This window comes from Pseudopipra pipra, chromosome 2 (genome assembly GCF_036250125.1).
Source record: "Pseudopipra pipra isolate bDixPip1 chromosome 2, bDixPip1.hap1, whole genome shotgun sequence".
Classification (NCBI taxonomy): domain Eukaryota; kingdom Metazoa; phylum Chordata; class Aves; order Passeriformes; family Pipridae; genus Pseudopipra; species Pseudopipra pipra.
In genome coordinates, this window is record NC_087550.1 from 80,300,837 (window position 1) to 80,320,193 (window position 19,357).

Consider the following 19,357-nt stretch of genomic DNA (forward strand, 5'->3'; position numbering starts at 1 on the left):
GACTGCCTGTAAATTGTCTTTAATCTTAACTGGGTTTTTGCTGCTTGGTGAAGCAACTCTTTTTCCCATTTTCTTTTTATTTGGATGATGAAAGTACCTTTTAGTACTTGCAGTTTTGCAAGATCTGACCCTGCCTAACATTTTCTGTTCTCACTTTCTTCATATATTTTCTGACATTTGACAGTTTTCCTTGCATATTAGTTTCATGTTCCACCCTACAAGCTTTCGGCATAGTCCAGATATACTCTCTGAGGTGACTGCTCATCTAGTTAGAAATGGTGTCCTTTGTTATAAAAGGTTTTTCCACATGTTTGAAGATGCAAGTTTTTCACAGTCCACAGCCAGCCTTTTTCTTATAGGAATTCTTACACTTTTTTCAGTCTTTCTGAAAAGAATCTGAAACCAATAAGAAAACTTTTGTGCTTTCTCTAATTTTCTTACAGCTTATCACATACTTGGTTTATACTTCATCACATCAATATTTTTGCCCTGAGGAGGACCATATTGGTACATGGGGATGCCCCAAGCCAGGTGCAGGACCTCGCACTTGGTCTTGTTAAACTCCATGTGGTTCCCATGGGCCCACTTCTCAAGCTTGTCCAGATCCCTTTGTATGGCATCCTGTCCTTCAGATGTGTTGACCACACCACTAAGCTTGGTGTCATCAGCAAATTTGCTGAAGGTGCATTCAATCCCTTTATCTACGTCATTGATAAAGATATTAACTAACACTGGCCCCAATTCAGACCCCTGAGGGACACCACTTGTCACTGATGTCCATTGGGACTCTGAGCCATTTGCCACTACCCTTGGGATGCAACTGTCCGACCAATTCTTTATCCATCTAACAGTCCACCCATCCAAACCATCTCTCTCTGATTTAGAGAGAAAGATATTGGGATGGACTGTGTCAAAGGTTTTACGGAAGTCGAGATAAATGACCCTGTAGCCCTTCCTTTGTCCATTGATTTAGTCACTCCATTGTAGGCAGGACTTGTCCTTGGTGGAGCCATGCTGGCTGTCTTGATTCATCTCCCTTCTGTTTTTAATTGCAAGTGAACTATGTTAAGTTAATCTGTTAGTCATGATGATTTAAAAATGGAATTGATGGAATCTATTTTGAAAGCTAGATAAGAAAATATCACTTTCTGAATGAAAAAAAAAAAAGGACTTGACACACTCTTTCATTCCTTTGCTAGGACATGGAAAGTGTGACTGTGGGAAGTGCAAATGTGATGAAGGCTGGTATGGTGAAGCCTGTCAGTATCCAACTACTTGCAATCTTACACGGAGAAAAAGCAATGAAATGTGCAAGAATTCTCAAGATATCATCTGTTCTGGTGCAGGTAAGATGTCTTTTGTTGCTTTTGATGGTTTGATGCTCTCTCAGTGTTATCTTGAGAATCATCGTAATTTCTTTTCTAACAATTTTGTAGAGTATGTTTCAAAAGACTGAGAAATAACTGTATGCATACTAAAGTGTTTCATTTTCCTATAGACCTATTTCTATGCATATAATGTACACTGATTCAGAATACCTACTTTAGTACTCTATCCATAGCTGTTTCAGGTTGGTGAAACTGCAGCTGTGTCATGTATTTTGCTCATCAAAATGTTGTGGTAATGGCATTAACTCAAGAAGTGATGCAATTTCTTATTTGTGTTTGTGTTTGCAGCATGCAAAAATGGCATTTGCAAATATCTTTCTGGGGCATTTATAAGCTGTACAATTTTTTGAGACACTTTTGAATTGCAACGGTGATTCTTAAAATCAGTTGTAGAAAACCTTCTGAATAATTTTAAAGGGGTACTTTCATTTTCAATTTTCTGATTTGGTAACATTTTTTTCTCTAATTTTTTAATTTAATAACCATCCTAACTAAAATAGAGAGTCCTTTCCTTAAAAAAACCCAAAACAAACCCCCCCCCCAAAAAAAGTCAGAAAACCAAAAAACATTTAGAAGACTTCACTGTAGAATAGTAGAATTTTGAAGAGCATTTGCTACCAGTCAAGGTTTGAGATCAGAAATTGCCTTCCAGTTTTTCCATGATATTGATCACTGAATGAATGTTTCAAGAACCTCACTTCTGCTCACTATTCCTGGCCTTTAATTTCTCTCTGGGTCCATACATTTTCATACAACGAAATTTCTCACAAGTTAGCTGCTGGCATGAGCAAAGAACCCAAAGGATTTGTGGGACTTGTTACAGAGAAGTTAGCCCTCACAGCAGGATGTGAAGCCAATTTAACATAAAACTTCTAGCATGTGGCATGCTGAGTAAATGATACATTTCATTTATGACAATAATATAGATTATATGAAACTCACAATTGAGAGACAGATGAGAGACAGCTAAATGAGAAACTGACTCTCAAAAATAAGTATAGTTCACTGTTATTAGTCAAAGTTCTTAAAAAAACCCTCTTTCTTCCCTTGGCTAGAAGTGGCCCCATTCTTCACAGAAAAAACAGTGTAGCTGAACAACCACTATAAGTAGGGGAGTGCTTGTGAATAAATGTTTTTGTTTTTGCTGATATTAAACGGGATAGGAATGCTGATATTAAACAGGACAGGATGAGACTGGCTAAGGAATTTGGGGTAACTTTGGCTGTAGTCATACGTATTTTCTCTTGGTAGGATTGTCTTTTGATCTATGACTAGCATTGATCTTCGAGTCTGAGCTCTGTTTTTTAATTGGCAATAAAAGATGGGAAGGGATGACATGAATTGTTACAGAAACAGTCCTCTGCAATCACACAAATAATTATTTATTGTAATACTTTTCATTAATCAATCAGGATCTACCTAAAATTTCACTTTTCTGACTCAACTGTTCCTAATCATTTGTCAGAATGGGGATTATCTGTAAACATAATAGTTTTCTCAAAATTTTGATTTTTATTTGTTTCCTGAGTAATTATAGCAAATAATTTGAGTTCTGTAGGTTACTTATGTTGTTTATCAGTTGTATTATTATTATCTTATTATATTAGCTCTTGAAAATATTTTTTGAATGTCTGCCTAATATTTCTGTTCTTTAAATTTATATGTTTAGTAAAAGTTGTGCTGTACTTGTAGAGGTAAAATGTAAACTGGTTTCTACAAACTAGTGGTGTAATATCAGCATAAAACTTCTATTTTGGAGGAATTCTTTGATGTCAATAACCATGTTTTCTAAAATATGCATGGGTGTAACATGAGAAATATGAATCTTGTGAAGTTCATTTTTTCATACCTTCTGCCATAGTGATGTCATTGACTGCTGAAACAACTTGTGCAAGCCTACTGACCACAGAGCCCCAATAACATGGTATTGCACAAAATTCCTAGCCTTGCAATTTTAATAAAGGTGAGACAGGTAGAGAAAAGGGACGTCTTATATGACCAGCACGGTAATACTTTTGTTTCTAATATGATTTTAATATATTTTTGCCCATTTTTTGACTGTACAACTCATTAATATGTTTATTTATGAGCTTGGGTCAGATAAACCCTTTGAGGAAAAAAGGGGGATTCTTCTTTCCCTAGGACCAACAAAATGAACTTTTCCTGTTTGGGACAACATGTCATGGAGAGAGACAGCCACTGAGGTGAGGGGGTAACCCTGTTCAAAAGACCAAGAAACAACTGTGGGACCAGACCAAAGGCGATATAAGAGATCTGTTTACAAACCCATTTCCCTCCTTTGCCTTGTCTGAGCACTCTGGCTTTTCATTATGTCAGAAAGTTTTCTTTTGCGGTTTATGGTGTGGGAAAAAACAACTCTACCCTTCCAAAGCACATGAATGTTGTATCTCATTACAGCTAAGATTATACTTTCTGATGATATGGATTGTTTCTGTGTCTGTCTTTATTTGCTTGGATGATCTTAAGATTTCAGCCTTCTCAGACATAAAATATGTACTATCTCTGATGGACTAACGAAGCTATTTCTATAAACTGCAGTCACTGAGTACTGTCTTAAATGTTTACAGGCACGTGTCAGTGTGGCAGGTGTAAATGTGCAAACTCAGAAGGAAATGGACTGGTGTATGGCAAATTTTGTGAATGTGATGACAGAGAATGCGTGGATGACGAAACAGGAGAGATTTGTACAGGTATGTATTTTAATGAGTGCAAAAAATAGTGAAAATTAATACAGGCTGTTATTTAATTTTGTGGCCATAAAAATAACTTTACTGAATGCATGACTTAAAATGAAAGTAACTGTATTTACAAGAATTTAGTTTGCAAATTGTAAGTGGAAATTTCAGATACAAAAATGAGCTAAGCATAAGGTTAAAGAATGAATAAATCCTGTGACATCCTCCTTTTTTTGGAAGAACTGCAAAGAGGATTGCATAAGATAATTCACTAAGGTAATTCAAAGCTCAGTGTGTCTGTCTTCAGTACAGTATAAGAAATGTGAACGCTTTGTGGCACAGATGAGAGCAGGATGGAGGACATAGGAGAAAACAAAACAAAGCAAAACAAAAAATAGATTATTAAGAATTTTGAAAAGGAAGTAAAAATTAAAAATAGCAAGAATAAATGTAAGATGAGAACTCAAAAGCAATTCAGGAGATAAAGAGAGAAAGGGATGAATGAATGAAAAGAAATCATCTGTGATAGGAAAGACAGGAAAATCAGATGGAATGAACTCTGCTGATAGATAGAAACGCAACCAAAATTCAAACTGTGTTTTCATTTCAACATAAGGTAGGAACTGGGCAACTAAATTTTAAATACACACCATTTATGGCATTATAAATGCTGTTGCCTACATTGCTAGGGAGGCTTGCCCTTGAGCTGGAAGGTGCTACAAATACTGTCCAAGCCATACACATGCATACTGTGTCCATATGCATACAAGTGTTCTGCTCTGCTCTTAGACTATTCATATCTAATGATGTGTCTGTGTATAAAAAGAGAGTACTTGTGTAAAATAGCTTTCCCTGTCTTTTCCTTACACAAAGAGCAAAATAAATTCTATTAATTTAAGTGCCTTTGAAGGCAAAAAGAACTTTCTATTTTGCATAGGATCTTGCAACAATTACATATGGTACCAAATATGATAAAAAAATTATCATTTGTTTGGTTCCAGTAAATTCTCTTTCCACTGTTTTTGTCTGTATTTTTCCTCCACCTGTTTTGCTGCTGGTTTATATTAAGTTTTTTTTAGCTTTTATTTCCCCTTGTTTCATCCAATCATTCCATATTCCAGAAAAGACCAGATGCATCTGTGTGAAAAACTAGTTTTATGTGTATGGAGAAATCAAAGTATGCTGATAAAAAAGGACAAACTGGGGGTAGATTCAAGTCTCTGCAGTTGGTGATTGATCAGCATAAAATTCATGATACCTCATTTAAGATTTGGAGCCTTCTAAAGTATAGGTATAAACTAATGGTTTGCTTGACTTGGTTGGGTTATATTGTAAGCTGAATAGGTTATGCAGGTAGGCTATGAGTGTTACATTTTACTTTGCTTTCTAACAAACCTCTACAGTACAAAACCACATGTTGAACCAGGTTTTATGCAGAAAAAATGGACAGCAGGTGAAGATCAAAGGTACATAATTTCATCAACTGGGAGCTGGGATTTTATCCTGGGAAAGCATACAATGTATGAGATATGGATAACATGCATTTTTATTTTTGCAAAAGGGCACTGCATTTTTTTTTAGAACTGCAAATCAGTTCTTAGGTAGAGCAAAGTTGCAAAGATGTGTTAAGCTTTTCCAGCCTCAGTTGGATTTCTATCAGTCAATAGTCTGCCTCACTTTTTATTACAGATTACATAAATTTTGGAATCAAGTTATAGCTTATTTTTAATAAAGTGTCCTGGTTTCTAGCAATTTAAATTCTGATCCCCGTCTTTATTTTCTTTTTGTAAGACTTTTTGACTCTCATTGAATGATTTTTTTCTTCTGTCAAGAGAAAGTGATAGTGGCATATTTTATCATTTAATTCATATTTATTTGAGGAGTATAAAGGTGTGAATGAAGCATGAAGTTCTGATATTTTAATCTGTAAAAACTACCAGTATATTAAATTTATTTACTCCTTCACCATCTTCCCTGTTATTTCTTGCCCACTGTTCAAAAACAACCTTTTGGTAATAAGAATTATTTTGGATTGTCTTTGCTGCTTAATTCTCTAATTAATTTTTTTTGACATGTAACCAAACAATTGGAATGAAAATTACACTTGTAGTTGCAAAAACAGGAAAAAATTGTATTGAACTATTTGCAATCTTGATAGTTAAAAATATGCATTGACCTGATTTTCATAGAGATGACCAGATCTACTAAGCTTAAGGGAAGGAAGAACAAGATCCTGACTTGACCCTTCTAGTAAAGAATTAATTTATGGCTTTAAGATTAGTAAGAGTTGCAGCTACTTAGTTTGAATTCTTTGAGCCACTGAAGCACATGGCACAAGTACCTTAGCAGATCAAAATGTTCAAGAGCTGGTTTCATCAAGTCTCAGTTGATGCAAATATCTTTTTTGAGATATGTATGATTTGTTAAATGAACATCTGAAAGATTTGTTTTGCTAATAATTGTTTTTAATGAAAGGGTTTATTCGTGTTCTAAAATCTTTTTAACAGGTAAGAAGAGTAGCCATACACAGTGTAGGCAATGTGTAATAAATCAAGATCCCCTTTCTGGAACTATCTGAGGAGTCAAGAACATACAATGCTTTCTTAGCCATGCTGAGTATGATGGGCACTTGTGTCCTACCTTAATATGTAAAGCTGTGCTTAAATTTTAACAGTTACACTTACCATCTTCCAAATTGATCTATAAAGTTGAGCTTACAAATATAAAATGTTGATTATAATTAGTGGTTATTGATTAGATTTAATCTGTGATTAAATGAAAACCTGTTCTAAAGCAGCGGAGAAAACTATAATTGAGATATCCTTTGTCTCATTTTATGTAGTCGTATATGGTTTATAAATTGTTTCTATTCTGAGTCTAGCTCTAGAAATTTTTAAAAGAAAAGATCAAAACAGTTAAATTGTTAATGCCTTTTAAAAACTTGCCTTTTTTTCACTGTATAAAATTTGTTTTGGCTTAAGGCCATGGAAAGTGTTACTGTGGAAACTGTTACTGTGAGGCTGGTTGGCATGGAGATAAATGTGAATTCCAGTGTGACATCACCCCCTGGGAGATCAAGAAAAGATGCACATCTCCAGATGGCAAAATCTGCAGCAACAGAGGTGTGTCATTCGCACGGTCCTTCTATGCATATTTATATAACTTGCTTTTATTTTGCTCTATGCATTTGCTACAGTATGGCACTGTGTTTGCTGATAGTTTCTAGTTTGTTCTCAGCTATTTCAGGTCTGGATATACATTCCCAAGTGAGTGGGCAGATACCTGTGTTTAAGTATAAACTTAAACAGATCCACACCCATTTCTTGGTTAAGCAAACCTAAGTTGGTCTCATCTTTTAGTTTTGTAGTAAGACTGAGCAGGATAATTTGTAGTAAAAAAAAAACCCGTGAAGTGTTCAGTAACAATGGTGAGGAAGGTAGACTTCACATACCTGGTGTTTTATTTGCACAGAGTTTTGGAATTTGAATTTTACCATATACTTCTGTTTAATTTTGCCATTTTGGAAAAAAAAAGAGCATAAAATAAAGTTGTTTTTCACTAGCTGCTGTGTTTGGCTTCATTGAACAAAGAGTTAAAAAAATATGAGGGATTTTTTTGTCAATAGTCCAGAAATATTACAGTAGAACATAAGCAAAAGTCACATCTCTACTGACAAAACCTGCTGTACTGCAAACATCAAATTATCTTTAGAGAATTTAGAAAATTCTCTTCTCATAATTATGAGAAGAGAAATACAGAGATCATGTAGACCCATTTAGTCTTGTGACTTTAAGATACAATTTTTGTGTAGTTCTGGAAATAATAATCAAAGTAGCTTCAGATCAGATACTTTCTTTGCACTGAGAAAGTAATTTCTTGTCAAAGAATTTGTCAAAGCAAGTTTTTGTTAAGATTTGGAATTGTATCGTGTGATTATAATAATTGGAGGAATTGAGTGAGTAGTGTAGCTGGTATTCTGGGTACTTACAATCTTGAGCTTTTCGTGTATTTGTGATTTTATTATTATAAAATATTTGTAGACTTCTATGACATGAAGTTGCTTTCGAACACAGTAGTTTTGCTCCATTTAGTCCTACTTACCCAGGTTTTAGTGTTTATACACCTTGCTGTATAAGTGCAGTTCATCTTGTCAATCTTGAGACTTGTAAAAATCAAATATTGGGGTTAACCTTGCTGTCTACCCTCCTTCAGTGCTAAGTTGGATAAATTGTCTCTCTCTTTCCCCCCACAACTGTCTAGTCAACCAGCTGAGATCAGATATGAACCTTTAGATTTTTAAACTTTGGAGAAATGGTGTTTTGCATTTTGACATTCAGGACAGCTGATCCAAATTCACTTTGAAGTTGTTTCTGGGAGGATTAATCACCCTCTGGAGGTGTTTGCTTTTTGGTTTTTTGTTTGTTGGTTGGTTTGGATTTTTTTCTTCTTCAATAATGTCACTGAATTGTGAACGTATTAAAAAATCAGGTGCAAATTTCCTGAGGGCTGCCTTGGTGGCTTTAGCCTTTCCTGCTTCATTTAAGTGTCATGCATACACAATTGTGCAGACCTTACCCTTTTAGAGAAAGTGCTCATATGTATGTGTACTGTTGTCCTCAAATGCATTATATTGTTTAGAGTAATCTGAATAAGATGACAAAGGTGTTGGCAGAGTAGCAAAAGGTGGAGCTCCTTTGCAGGAAATGAGCTGCATGCATCAGTAAGGTCAGGTTGCTTCTAAGGACCTGTTGGCATCTCAGAAAAAGCAGTGAATCTGTGGTCCTGAAGCATATTTGTACTTCTGAAGAAGGAAACTGTTTTTTTGTTGTTGTTGTTCAGATTTTCCTAAGTGTTCTCAGTATATTAGTAGGATTGTGCCAAATTTGTATTTCTGTCATATTTCACATTTCTTCTTATTGTAAACAACTGGGTGTGGCCCTGAATATTGACTTGGGAAAGTGTATAAATATCCTTTTCAGATAGATCTGTGCTGCAGTTCTAGGTAAAGAATGACCTCCTAGACATTTTCAGCTGGATTAGAATTTGTATTCCATTGTAGTCTTAATATTTATACTTTAACAACCATTAATTATCTATTGTGCCCGAGCCCAAATCATTTAAACAGAATTGATTTTTATTGTCATTACTGTCAGGGCAAATTACTGTTGATGTCAAAGATTTACGACTGTTCTGTGAACTACATTTTTCTGTTGATTCCTAACAAGGCTCAAACAGCAAAAAGAAACTTGAACAGAAAACCAATTTGTTTGGATAAAGTATTGCTTCTAACTAATCATAGAAGGTTTCAAATCATAGAAGATGAACACTCGCTCATGATTAACACTTACAGCTTTGAAACTACATTCCTGTGAGAGCTGAAAATTCACAAGTGTAAATTCCTGTAATCAAACTACTATTACTTTAAATTGCTCTGTTAATCTTCTATCTCTGTGTATTTTTTTTCCTCTTTCTTAGGCACATGTGTATGTGGGGAATGCACATGCCATGATGTAGACCCAACTGGTGACTGGGGAGATATTCATGGAGATACTTGTGAGTGTGATGAAAGAAACTGCAAAGCAGTGTATGATAGATATTCTGATGACTTCTGTTCAGGTAAGGATTTTATATAATAGGGACTTATGTGCAGTTTTATAAAGAGAACACCCAACTGGTCTGATCTCCCTCTTCTCTAGTGCTCCAGTTCTCCTCAGGATGAGAGGCTTCGGAGTGGATTTTTTTAAATTAAAAGACATAATTCTGTAATTATTTTCTATGCCATTTAACAAAATTCTGTAAATATTAAATACTTTTAGGTGTCCATCTCTCTTCTAATACTCTTGCATTCAGTATAACCTAGCATAAATTGGATAATGGTTGAAATTTTAAAATATAGATATAACATTTCTAGGGGAAATTTGAATTTGAAAGTTTGTTAGATCGAATTGTATTTGTTATTTCCTGTTATACAGCAGGGAGAGAATAATCAAGAAGAAGAAATTCAAGGAAAAGTAAATAAAGGAGTTAACAAAAAACAGTACCCTGAAAATACAAAATGACATGAGAACAAGTAGAGCATCAATATATGGAAAATATGAGTGTGTGGCCCAGCTGCACAATACTGACTGTACATCTTAGACACTTCTACCTTCCTTTTTCTTCTACTGTGCTTCAGAGCATTATGTTCAAATCAGTTAATACCATCCATCCATCCATCCATCCATCCATCCATCCATCCATCCATCCATCCATTCAAGCTTTTCAGTGTATTTAGATGGATGCTCCACATATCAACTAACAAAAGCTGAGATTCCTAGTGAGACCTTGCATACAATTTTATGTAGTTACTAATAAAGATGCTAATACTAGGCAAGAGAGAAGGACTTTGATCAATACCCGGCATGCAATTTTTACACACGGGAACTCTGCAAAAACAAATGAGTGATTTCAAAGGGACTTGACACATTAGAGGTTGCCAGATTGAATGCATCCTGCAAAAACCTTATCTGACCTAATTAATAATAGGAAGAATGCAGTCACGTCAAGGAAACTAGTGATGTGGTATATTCTCCTTCTATTATGAGAATGAAGGATCCATCATTGAAAGATCACAGGAGCTCTCTGTAACAGAGAAAGAAAGCAGAAACCAACATGATACATAAAATTTTCAGCTTTTTCTTTTATTGTTAAAGAAGTGGAATTTTTTTCAACTCTTATGTTAGGGTTTTTTAAATAAATATTGATGAATTACTAGCTAATAAAATGAGTAAAAAAAAGAAACTATTCTGAAAACCTCCAGTGAATTAATTCACTAATTACTGTTTCAGCCACTTGCAAATGTTATACAGGTTCATTTAATGAAAGATCTGGGAGGATGAAGAACTGCAGTCATGAGAGCAGCAGGAAGACTTACTTTGGGATGTTGTCAATTTTTGAATGTATCATTGTGTTGCTGTCCATGTTTTTAGCAGTTCGGGACTGATCAAAATATCAGCATCAGCTAAGGAATGCAAAGCTACAAATCAACCTGATAAATGTGTTCTGTAGTTAAGGGTGAACACAAGAGTTTCAAACCTAATTAAATTGAAGCAAAGCTGTGGCATCTACAGCTAATGCTGCATAACTGAAACACCGATACTTGAACTCCCCCTTTTCTGGATATTATTGCCATTGCAGCTGCTGCTGCCCAGAATGGTAATGGTTGTAAGAAAGCACAGGGTAAGTAAGACAGTTACAAATGAGCTGGGGGAAAGATATTGCCATTTGACACTGGATTAAGGACTGATACAGTGTTCTTTATACTGATATAACTGTAAATGAGCAAAACTGTATGAGAAGACATACAAAATGAGAGACTCATATGGCTTGTTTAGTATAACTAAAACCCATGTTGAAGTATAGCTTAATTTTTCCATCTAGTCATCACAAATTTTAGTGGTAATTATTTTTATCCGTTCCCTATTCATTATATTTTAGAAAAGCCTAATTTAGCCTTAGCTGGCCATCCAAATATACATTATGCAAAAAAATCCATTTTCACATGAAGCAATGTGAACGTCTTCCAGTCCTGCTCCTTAGTCATATTTCAGAAATAGATAAGAGGCATGAGTATTAATTTTGGTTTATTGTGGTAGACAGACAGAATCTGCAATTAAACCAAAGATTTAATAGTAGAATTGTAATTGGACAACTTACTTGCTGCACAAAGTGTGCATACATTATGTGTGTCTGCAAAATATCCTCATTTTTCTCACAATTATTTGTAAATTGGTTTGGGATGAATCCAAGAGGGATTAGTCAGATTAGAGAAAATAATCCATCTCTCTTAAAACCTTCATGAAAGAGAGATGATACGAAATTTTCTTGTCTTATTCTGCCTATCTAATAGCTATAGACAGGAAATCACATTGTCCTGAGTAGCATATTGAAATGATAGGAAGTCAGGTTTTCATGCAAAGAGTTTTACTGTAACTGAATGAAATGCTATGTTTATTTCATAAACTATGAATGACAGGAATTGACAGCCCTGCTGTGAGAATTTAACATCACACAAGAGCAGCTTCCTCCAGAAGTTTCATATGACTTGAGGAGACTGTCAATTCACAGTACATCGTATTGGCAACTAGAGTCCTTTTTTTAACACCTGAAGTGCTATTCAGTATGTTAATGAATTATTTTCTTTCAGAAGTGTTCTCAACATTAAAGTGATTCTCTTCGTTTAAAGAGATAATAGCTTTCATGACTTGACACCAAAAGAAAAAAGGCTTCCACAAGGAAATTCATACATTCACACATCTCATTAGCTCCTTTGCTGTGACTCTAGCAAAGAAACTATTGTATGAAAGAACATAATCCTCTCACAAGTATCTATCTGGATTAGGGAACATAGTTCCAATTCGCAACCTGTTTGCAAGTACACATGAAAGCAAAGGACAGAATCATGGAATCACAGAATTATTTGTGTTGGAAGGAACCTTAAAAATCATCTAGTTCCAACCCCAGCCACGGACGGGGACACCTTCCACTAGACCAGGTTGCTCAAAGCCCCATCCAGCCTGGCCCTGAACACTTTCAGGGATGGGTCATCCACAGATTCTCTGGTCAACCTGTTCCAGAGCCTCACCACCCACCCAGAAAAGATTTTCTTCCCAATATCTTATCTAAACCTACCCTCTAAACAAGAGGAAGACTTTAATGCTTTTCAAGGAAAACAAATAACTAATTTAAAGAAACGTTATTCTTTAACATTAACATTAAGACATATTCTGGGAATTACTCGACTCACAGAATGCTTGCTTCCTCCCATTTTCTCCTTTTGAACTGATAAATGGATACAAGCCATTCTTAAAATGCAAATACGGTTAGAAAGAAACATAAAATCTGTGTTGCTATGTTTTCATGAAGAACATGGATAGAGAAGTGGACATTGAAGCAATGCTTTGGTCCTGTGTCCAATGAATGATGACTATGCTGTCAGAGGTCATGAAAATAAATATTTGATTTTGTGGCAGGGAATGTTTTTGCTGATTCTCAAACTTTCCTCAGTGTTCAAGAAATATTTTGTATTGCCAGAATCTCACTGCTTTAGGCAAAGAGTATAAAGAGGGAGAAGAGCAATTTTCTTGTTTTTTCTTGGTCTGGATATGTTTGCATTCATAGAGGAAATAGACAGGCTCAGGAAGAGTCAAGTTAGCCAATGAGATACCAAAAATCATATCCAACTGCCCTATTGAAATGAGAATTGATTATGTCCAATATTTTATTATTTATACATCAGTTTTTAATAGAAGGCACTGGTTTGAGACTTGGAATTGATGGGACGTTGTTTGTCTCTAGATCACATTGATTGCAAGTAGATAAAAGATGGTATTGGTATATTTCGTAGAGGTTATGCTGCAACTGTGGTAGAAAAGGAGGAACATAAAGGTAAATGAAACAGTGCCTTATGACACCCTACTTTTCCAAGCAATGGTGAAATGTGTATTTGTAATCTCTATTCCACCCGTTTCCATGTAGATCATGTGCTGAGTGGCAAAACATGCCTTAAGAGGAAAAGAAAAAAGAAATATGGCTCAAATGGAATGGGAGACCAGTGCTATTTTCGGGGGGAAAAAAAAACTTAGATAGAGTGAAATAATTGAATTTTTTGCCAGTCTAATTATTGAATGAAGCCACAACTTTGATAAAGTTCATCTAATTATGACAGTTTACTACCTCATCAGAATGAAGGTTAATCTTAATTTTATTCAAGGTCATGGACAGTGTAATTGTGGAAGATGTGACTGTAAAGAAGGATGGACTGGGAAAAAGTGTGAGCATCCACGTTCTTGTCCATTGTCAGTTGAGGAAAGTGCTAAGAGATGCCAAGGAAATTCTAATTTGCTTTGCTCTGGAAGAGGTAAAAACATTTCTGAAAGAATTTTCATGCTTTTTAAATGTACTTCCATTAAAAGAATTTTAATGATGTCCAGCATTACTAGTACTGAAAAATGTGTACCTTCTTGGCTTATTGTGCATGAATCTCACATACATAACTTGTGAGTTAGGAGAAGGGAGGAGAAGAATCAGAAAGGTCGCCTATTTTGCCTGTCATCTTCTGCTTTGTGTTTTATTTTACATATCAATAGTTGTTTTGGAGGTTTTCAAGGATGCTTTGAAAATTGCTGCAGCTAAGTCTTTACTAACGACACATTAAAAATATGAATGTATCCTATGCACTCTTTGCTACAAAAGCAGCATGACATTTTCAGCCTGTGTAAAATGTTGTGGCACCGTTGTGATAAGGACTGGATTTACTCTGCCTAAGAAACTGCGTAATTGAGTACAAGACTAACTATAAAATGCAGCTGTGTTTCAGCACAGTTTGTTAGTTGGCCACTGGCTTTTCATTTGAAAAATGTGACATGTGACATATTTCTTTGTCACACTGCAGCCTTTTCCAAAGTTTTGACTAAAAAAGTATACTAAGTCATACGTACACTTGAAGTCCAAGCAAAAGAAAATTTTTCTCAAAAGGAAATGGACTTGCTAATTTTCATCTGTCCCTGTGTGAAATGTGGTTTTCTGCAGAGAGAAAAAAGAAAAGGAAATATGAGAGAGTATTGGTAATTGGTAAGTTGTTATGAATTGGTAGGAGTTGTTATTCAGTTGGTAATTGAAGTTGTTATGAATTCTGACCACTTAAGTATTTGCTGGGAAAGGTCTAAAGCTACTCTTGATTTATTGCATTTGACCCTAAATGTCAGTTCATTTGCAATATCTACTTAGTCAAAAATTGTAGGTTGTCCACCCAGGTTAGCTCTGTGGTAATTGTTCTTTTCTCCCCCTGTAAATGTATAGCAGATCATAACTTAGTAAATGCAGCATTATCAGTATCTTAAAAGAACTGTGTATTAACAACATTGTTGCTCGTTGTTTATTTTTTCTTAATTAAGGCACAGTTTTCAGTGAGATCTCTCTTTTATTGTTAAGAATTTTCAACAGAATTTTTGGCTATGAGTTAGGTGAAAAATGAGCATCTGTAGAGAATTAATTACATTTTATTGTTCTTAATTGTAAGAATGACAACTAACAGAAATGAGGGTTGACTTTTGATTTTTTTTATTTTTTTTTAATACTGGCTCACTTTTTTCTGTTGTCATTGGATTCTGAATGTCTCTTCTTTCATCTGCTTCACTAGAAGTTGTGTATGTTGAGAATTTGGAGTCATAAAAAGAAGTTTAATTTGAATAAATATACAGTCTTAGTTATGGAGCATATGTGTTCTATTTTATATTTTAAATACTTATATTTTAAATTTTGATTTTTTAAATTAAATATAATGAAAAGAGTAATTTTAAGATTTCAAAATTAATGTCAATAATTCTATCCTTTTGACTTTCTGAAAAACACTTATTAATGCTGGCAGTGTTTTTCTCTTGAGATATTAGCACTGAAATAAGTCCCTTTCAGGTGAATTCATTTGACTGAGTGATCTGTCAGTCAAAATTTTCAAAAAAAGTACAAGCAGCTTCTGTTGGAACAAAAAGCTTAATTGATAGTGGCTTTCACTGAACTTTGACTTCTAAACACAAAGAGATCACCAAGGTTTTTGAGGAGTGCAAAAGGCACAGATATGGATTTAGGACACAGCATGATGGACAGCTGCTGTAACAAAAGAATGAGAGATTCTGCATTCCACATTTGAAAAAAGATTTCCATGAAAACTGTAATTTTAAAATGGAAAGTAGTATCTTGTTTTAGTTTTATGAACAATTTTGTTTAGGAAATCGAGAGAGAAAAGGAGAAAAGATATTTTAGTCTACTTATCTGTGTTTTACTGGATAGTGTATTTTCTTTTTTTACATTGGATTTCCCTTTCCTCCATTATATTTTGGATATAATACAAAATGTAAAAAAGTTGCTGCCTTGCTGAAGTGATTAGTTTTACTTCCTATTAGCGTTTAGTTCCTATGAAAAACTGCCACTGGACATGCACATTTAAATTCTTTGTTCCCATTGGAAAATCCAACTACTTGTCATTATAGCTTTTCATGTGCAGAAGTGTGAAACAAGAAAATGAAACAAAATAAACATTTTCAATCAAGCACAACCTCTTTCAAGTCTTCAGGGTTGCAAAAAGCCACGTACTTGTAACACCAGCTCCAATTTTTCTGACATCCATAAAGAGGATTGTGTGACAAGAAAAGGAAAGTCCCGAAGGAAAATGGAAATGTGTAGTAGGTTGACCCCGGCTGGATGCCAGGTACCCACTAAAACCACTCTCTCCCTCCCCTCTGCAACTGGACACAGGAGAGAAAAAACCAGCAAAGTATTCATGAGTTGAGATAAGAACTGGGAGAGGTCAGTTACTGATCACAGGCAAAACAGACTCAAAGTGGGGATATTAATTAAATTTATTACTGACAGGATCAGAGGAAAAAAGTGAGAAGTAAAATAATCTTAAAAGCACCTTTCCCTCTCCCCTCCTTCCTTCCAAGTTCTACCTCCTCCCCCCCAGTTTTGAAGGAAGACAGGGAATGGGGGTTACGGACAGTTGTTGTTTCTGCCGCTGCTCAGGGAGAGGAGTCCTTCCCCTGCTCCCTTGAGGTCCCTCCCACAGGAGATAGTCCTTCACAAACCTCTCTGGCATGAGTCCATCCCACAGGCAACAGTTCTTCACAAACTGCTGTCCTGTGGGTCACTTCTCCATGGGTGCATTCCTTCACGAATGAGCTGTACCGACGTGGGTCTCCCACAGGGGCCACAAGTCCTACCCAGGAAAAACATTCCAGCGTGGGCTCCTCTCTCCATGGGCTGCATCTCCCTGGCAGGACCCTGCTCCATCTTGGGCCTCCCACAGAGTCACAGCCTCCTTTGGTTATCCACTCGCTCCAGCTTGGGCTCCACCACAGGCTACAGGTGGATCTCTGCACCTCAGTCTGTTATGACAACAACCTTGAATTATTTTTCTCCTGGCTATGACACAAGGACAGTAAGTCCTTGTACAGGTCATGAGTCCACTGTGCTGCCAAAGGACTTGAGTACTTAACAGTCTTATTTAATGGGGTCTTTTAGTAAAGCAGTTCATGTATCAAGTACAGAATGCCCAGAGATGCAGACGCATGACTTTATGATTTTGCCATGTACTGTGTTTCCTTGAAGAACGTTTTCAGTTCATCTGCACCTTTTGTTTCTAGATTAGTTAATAGCAGTTGTGTCAGCTGATGTGCTCTTCTACAATCACTTTTATGGTCTTGGATAAAGACACTGAAGGACAAAGCATTTTTAGGATTTTTAATGCCATATAGATAGCCAAAATATGCAGACAGAGAAAGATAGAATTGCTATAATATCTTTCTACAGTCTCTGTCTAAATTATGACATGCACTCAGATTTTCAGGTGGAGGAGTTTCAAACTTCAGTTACAATACTCTGTTCCCAATATTAACAAAAGTTTTATTTCCTAGATGGTATTTTCTTGTTGAAATCTTAAGTATGACTTCCAAATGGGATAATCCTACATTTAAGCAGTATTAAAAAAAAACAACAAAAAACATGCTGCCCTAGAAAGCATTAAATAAATAATCCTTTAAAGCTTTGCCTGGCCATTTTTAGGTTTTTGTACATTTTTCAAATTTTTCTGATAAGGAGTGCTGTGAAACTCGCAATGGTTTAGCTTAAGTCTTTAAAAACTCCAATAATAATTACGGAAGGCGAACCACAAAAAAACCCTAAAAAAACCATACCCAAATCAAATAAAACACCAAATCTTTTAAATTCCTCATTAAAAAAAAAGGTTGAGATCTGGATATATTTGCATTAGAGACTTGGAATAATGTGGGTTTGTTAAAAAAAATTATTTAAAATTACATAATATTAACACAAAAATCATGGCAAAATGATACTTTTCATATCAATCTGAGGGACTCAATGTTTCCATCTTTGAACTTTATTTACCTTAATTTTACCTAATTACCTAATTTTACCTTAATTTTGGTAAGGTTCTTAATTTATACGCTATATTTTACCTTCACAGGTAATGATAAATGGAAAAGAGAATGTTAGCCTAACCTTACTTTTTTGTTTTTTAATGATTCAATGACACAATTTGTAATATTAAATACTGTGAGGTTTTTATATGTTTTCCTCAAATTTTTATTACTTACCTCTAAGATAAATTATGCTACTATGTAGACAGAAATAGGGAAAGTATCAGCAACAGAAACTAAGAGAATTGTCACATGGTACCCAGATTTTGAAAATCCCATGTTCCCTTAACTGTTAGTCATGTAACTTCAGCAAGAGAAAAAAGGTGTGGGAAAAAATAACAGTGAAATAAAACTTTTTTTAATGTTGAAATGTGTCAGGGTTACATAAAATTCTATTAATTTTTTTAGAGAAGTAAAATGATGCTATGAAGAACACAACTTAATTACATAATTTCTGTCTATAAAATGCAATGGATTACAATTTCTCAATCTGCATTTTGCTCTTCTGAGAGCAGATGAAACAGTGAACTTTCATTTCAGGCTATAATTCCCTTCCTGATTTTCCCCAGTCACTCACAGGAATAACGAGCTGTTTCATGGGTTCTGGTCAGCATGTGGAGAGGGCAGAGAGGCTGCCAAAAATATATTACACCATGGTCTTATATTTCTTAACTGCTTCAGTAGGCGAAGGAGAGAAGAGGCTTTATATTGACATGCTGAGCAGTAAATTAGAATATCTACATGCTAAGATCATATTATAAAGGCAGAGAAATTATACATCCTCTCAGTTACATCAATCAGTCTGTCTATACCTGCAGTAGTCCCTGTTATATATAACGTGAGAGAAGGACCACATGAAAATTTTGGGAGTTTAAATACACTAAGTATTTTCCAAAAATTACTAGCCAGCTTCATTCATGTAAAGTGAAGAATTCCCTACACTTCTATTCCAAAGAGTGGTTTCTTTTTTTTAGCTTGCTGCATGACTTCTCACTGTGGATATAATACCTTCACTTTTTTGACAGTGAAAATCTGTCACTTTTAAGAACACACTGTACAGCAAGACCAGTGTCAAAGATAAAGGAAAAGACACACCAAAAATCATGGTTAGAAATAAAGAGATAGCATATTGTTGTCAGGATTAAGGCTCAAGACAAACCCGTTTTTCTCTTTAAAACGCACATCACTCACTTGAGTTTCCCCTTTGGGTAAAAAGCAGATTTCAAAATAGTTTTAATAAAAAAAGCCTTTAGGAAGATAAATGATAATTTAAAAAGTAGGTTTTGAGAATAATAAATAAGAC

General features: G+C 35.2%; 1 protein-coding gene across 2 annotated transcripts in view; it reads left to right on the forward strand.

Annotated features, from left to right (window-relative positions):
- The window catches only part of ITGBL1 (integrin subunit beta like 1), a 139,032-nt gene that overhangs the window by 57,344 nt on the left and 62,331 nt on the right, over positions 1-19,357 (forward strand). For both annotated transcript variants that reach the window (XM_064646098.1, XM_064646099.1), the window contains exons 3-7: positions 1,200-1,346; positions 3,977-4,099; positions 7,066-7,206; positions 9,560-9,700; positions 13,836-13,982. In XM_064646098.1, the coding sequence (XP_064502168.1) occupies positions 1,200-1,346; positions 3,977-4,099; positions 7,066-7,206; positions 9,560-9,700; positions 13,836-13,982 (699 nt within the window). The remainder of the gene's footprint in view (positions 1-1,199; positions 1,347-3,976; positions 4,100-7,065; positions 7,207-9,559; positions 9,701-13,835; positions 13,983-19,357) is intronic.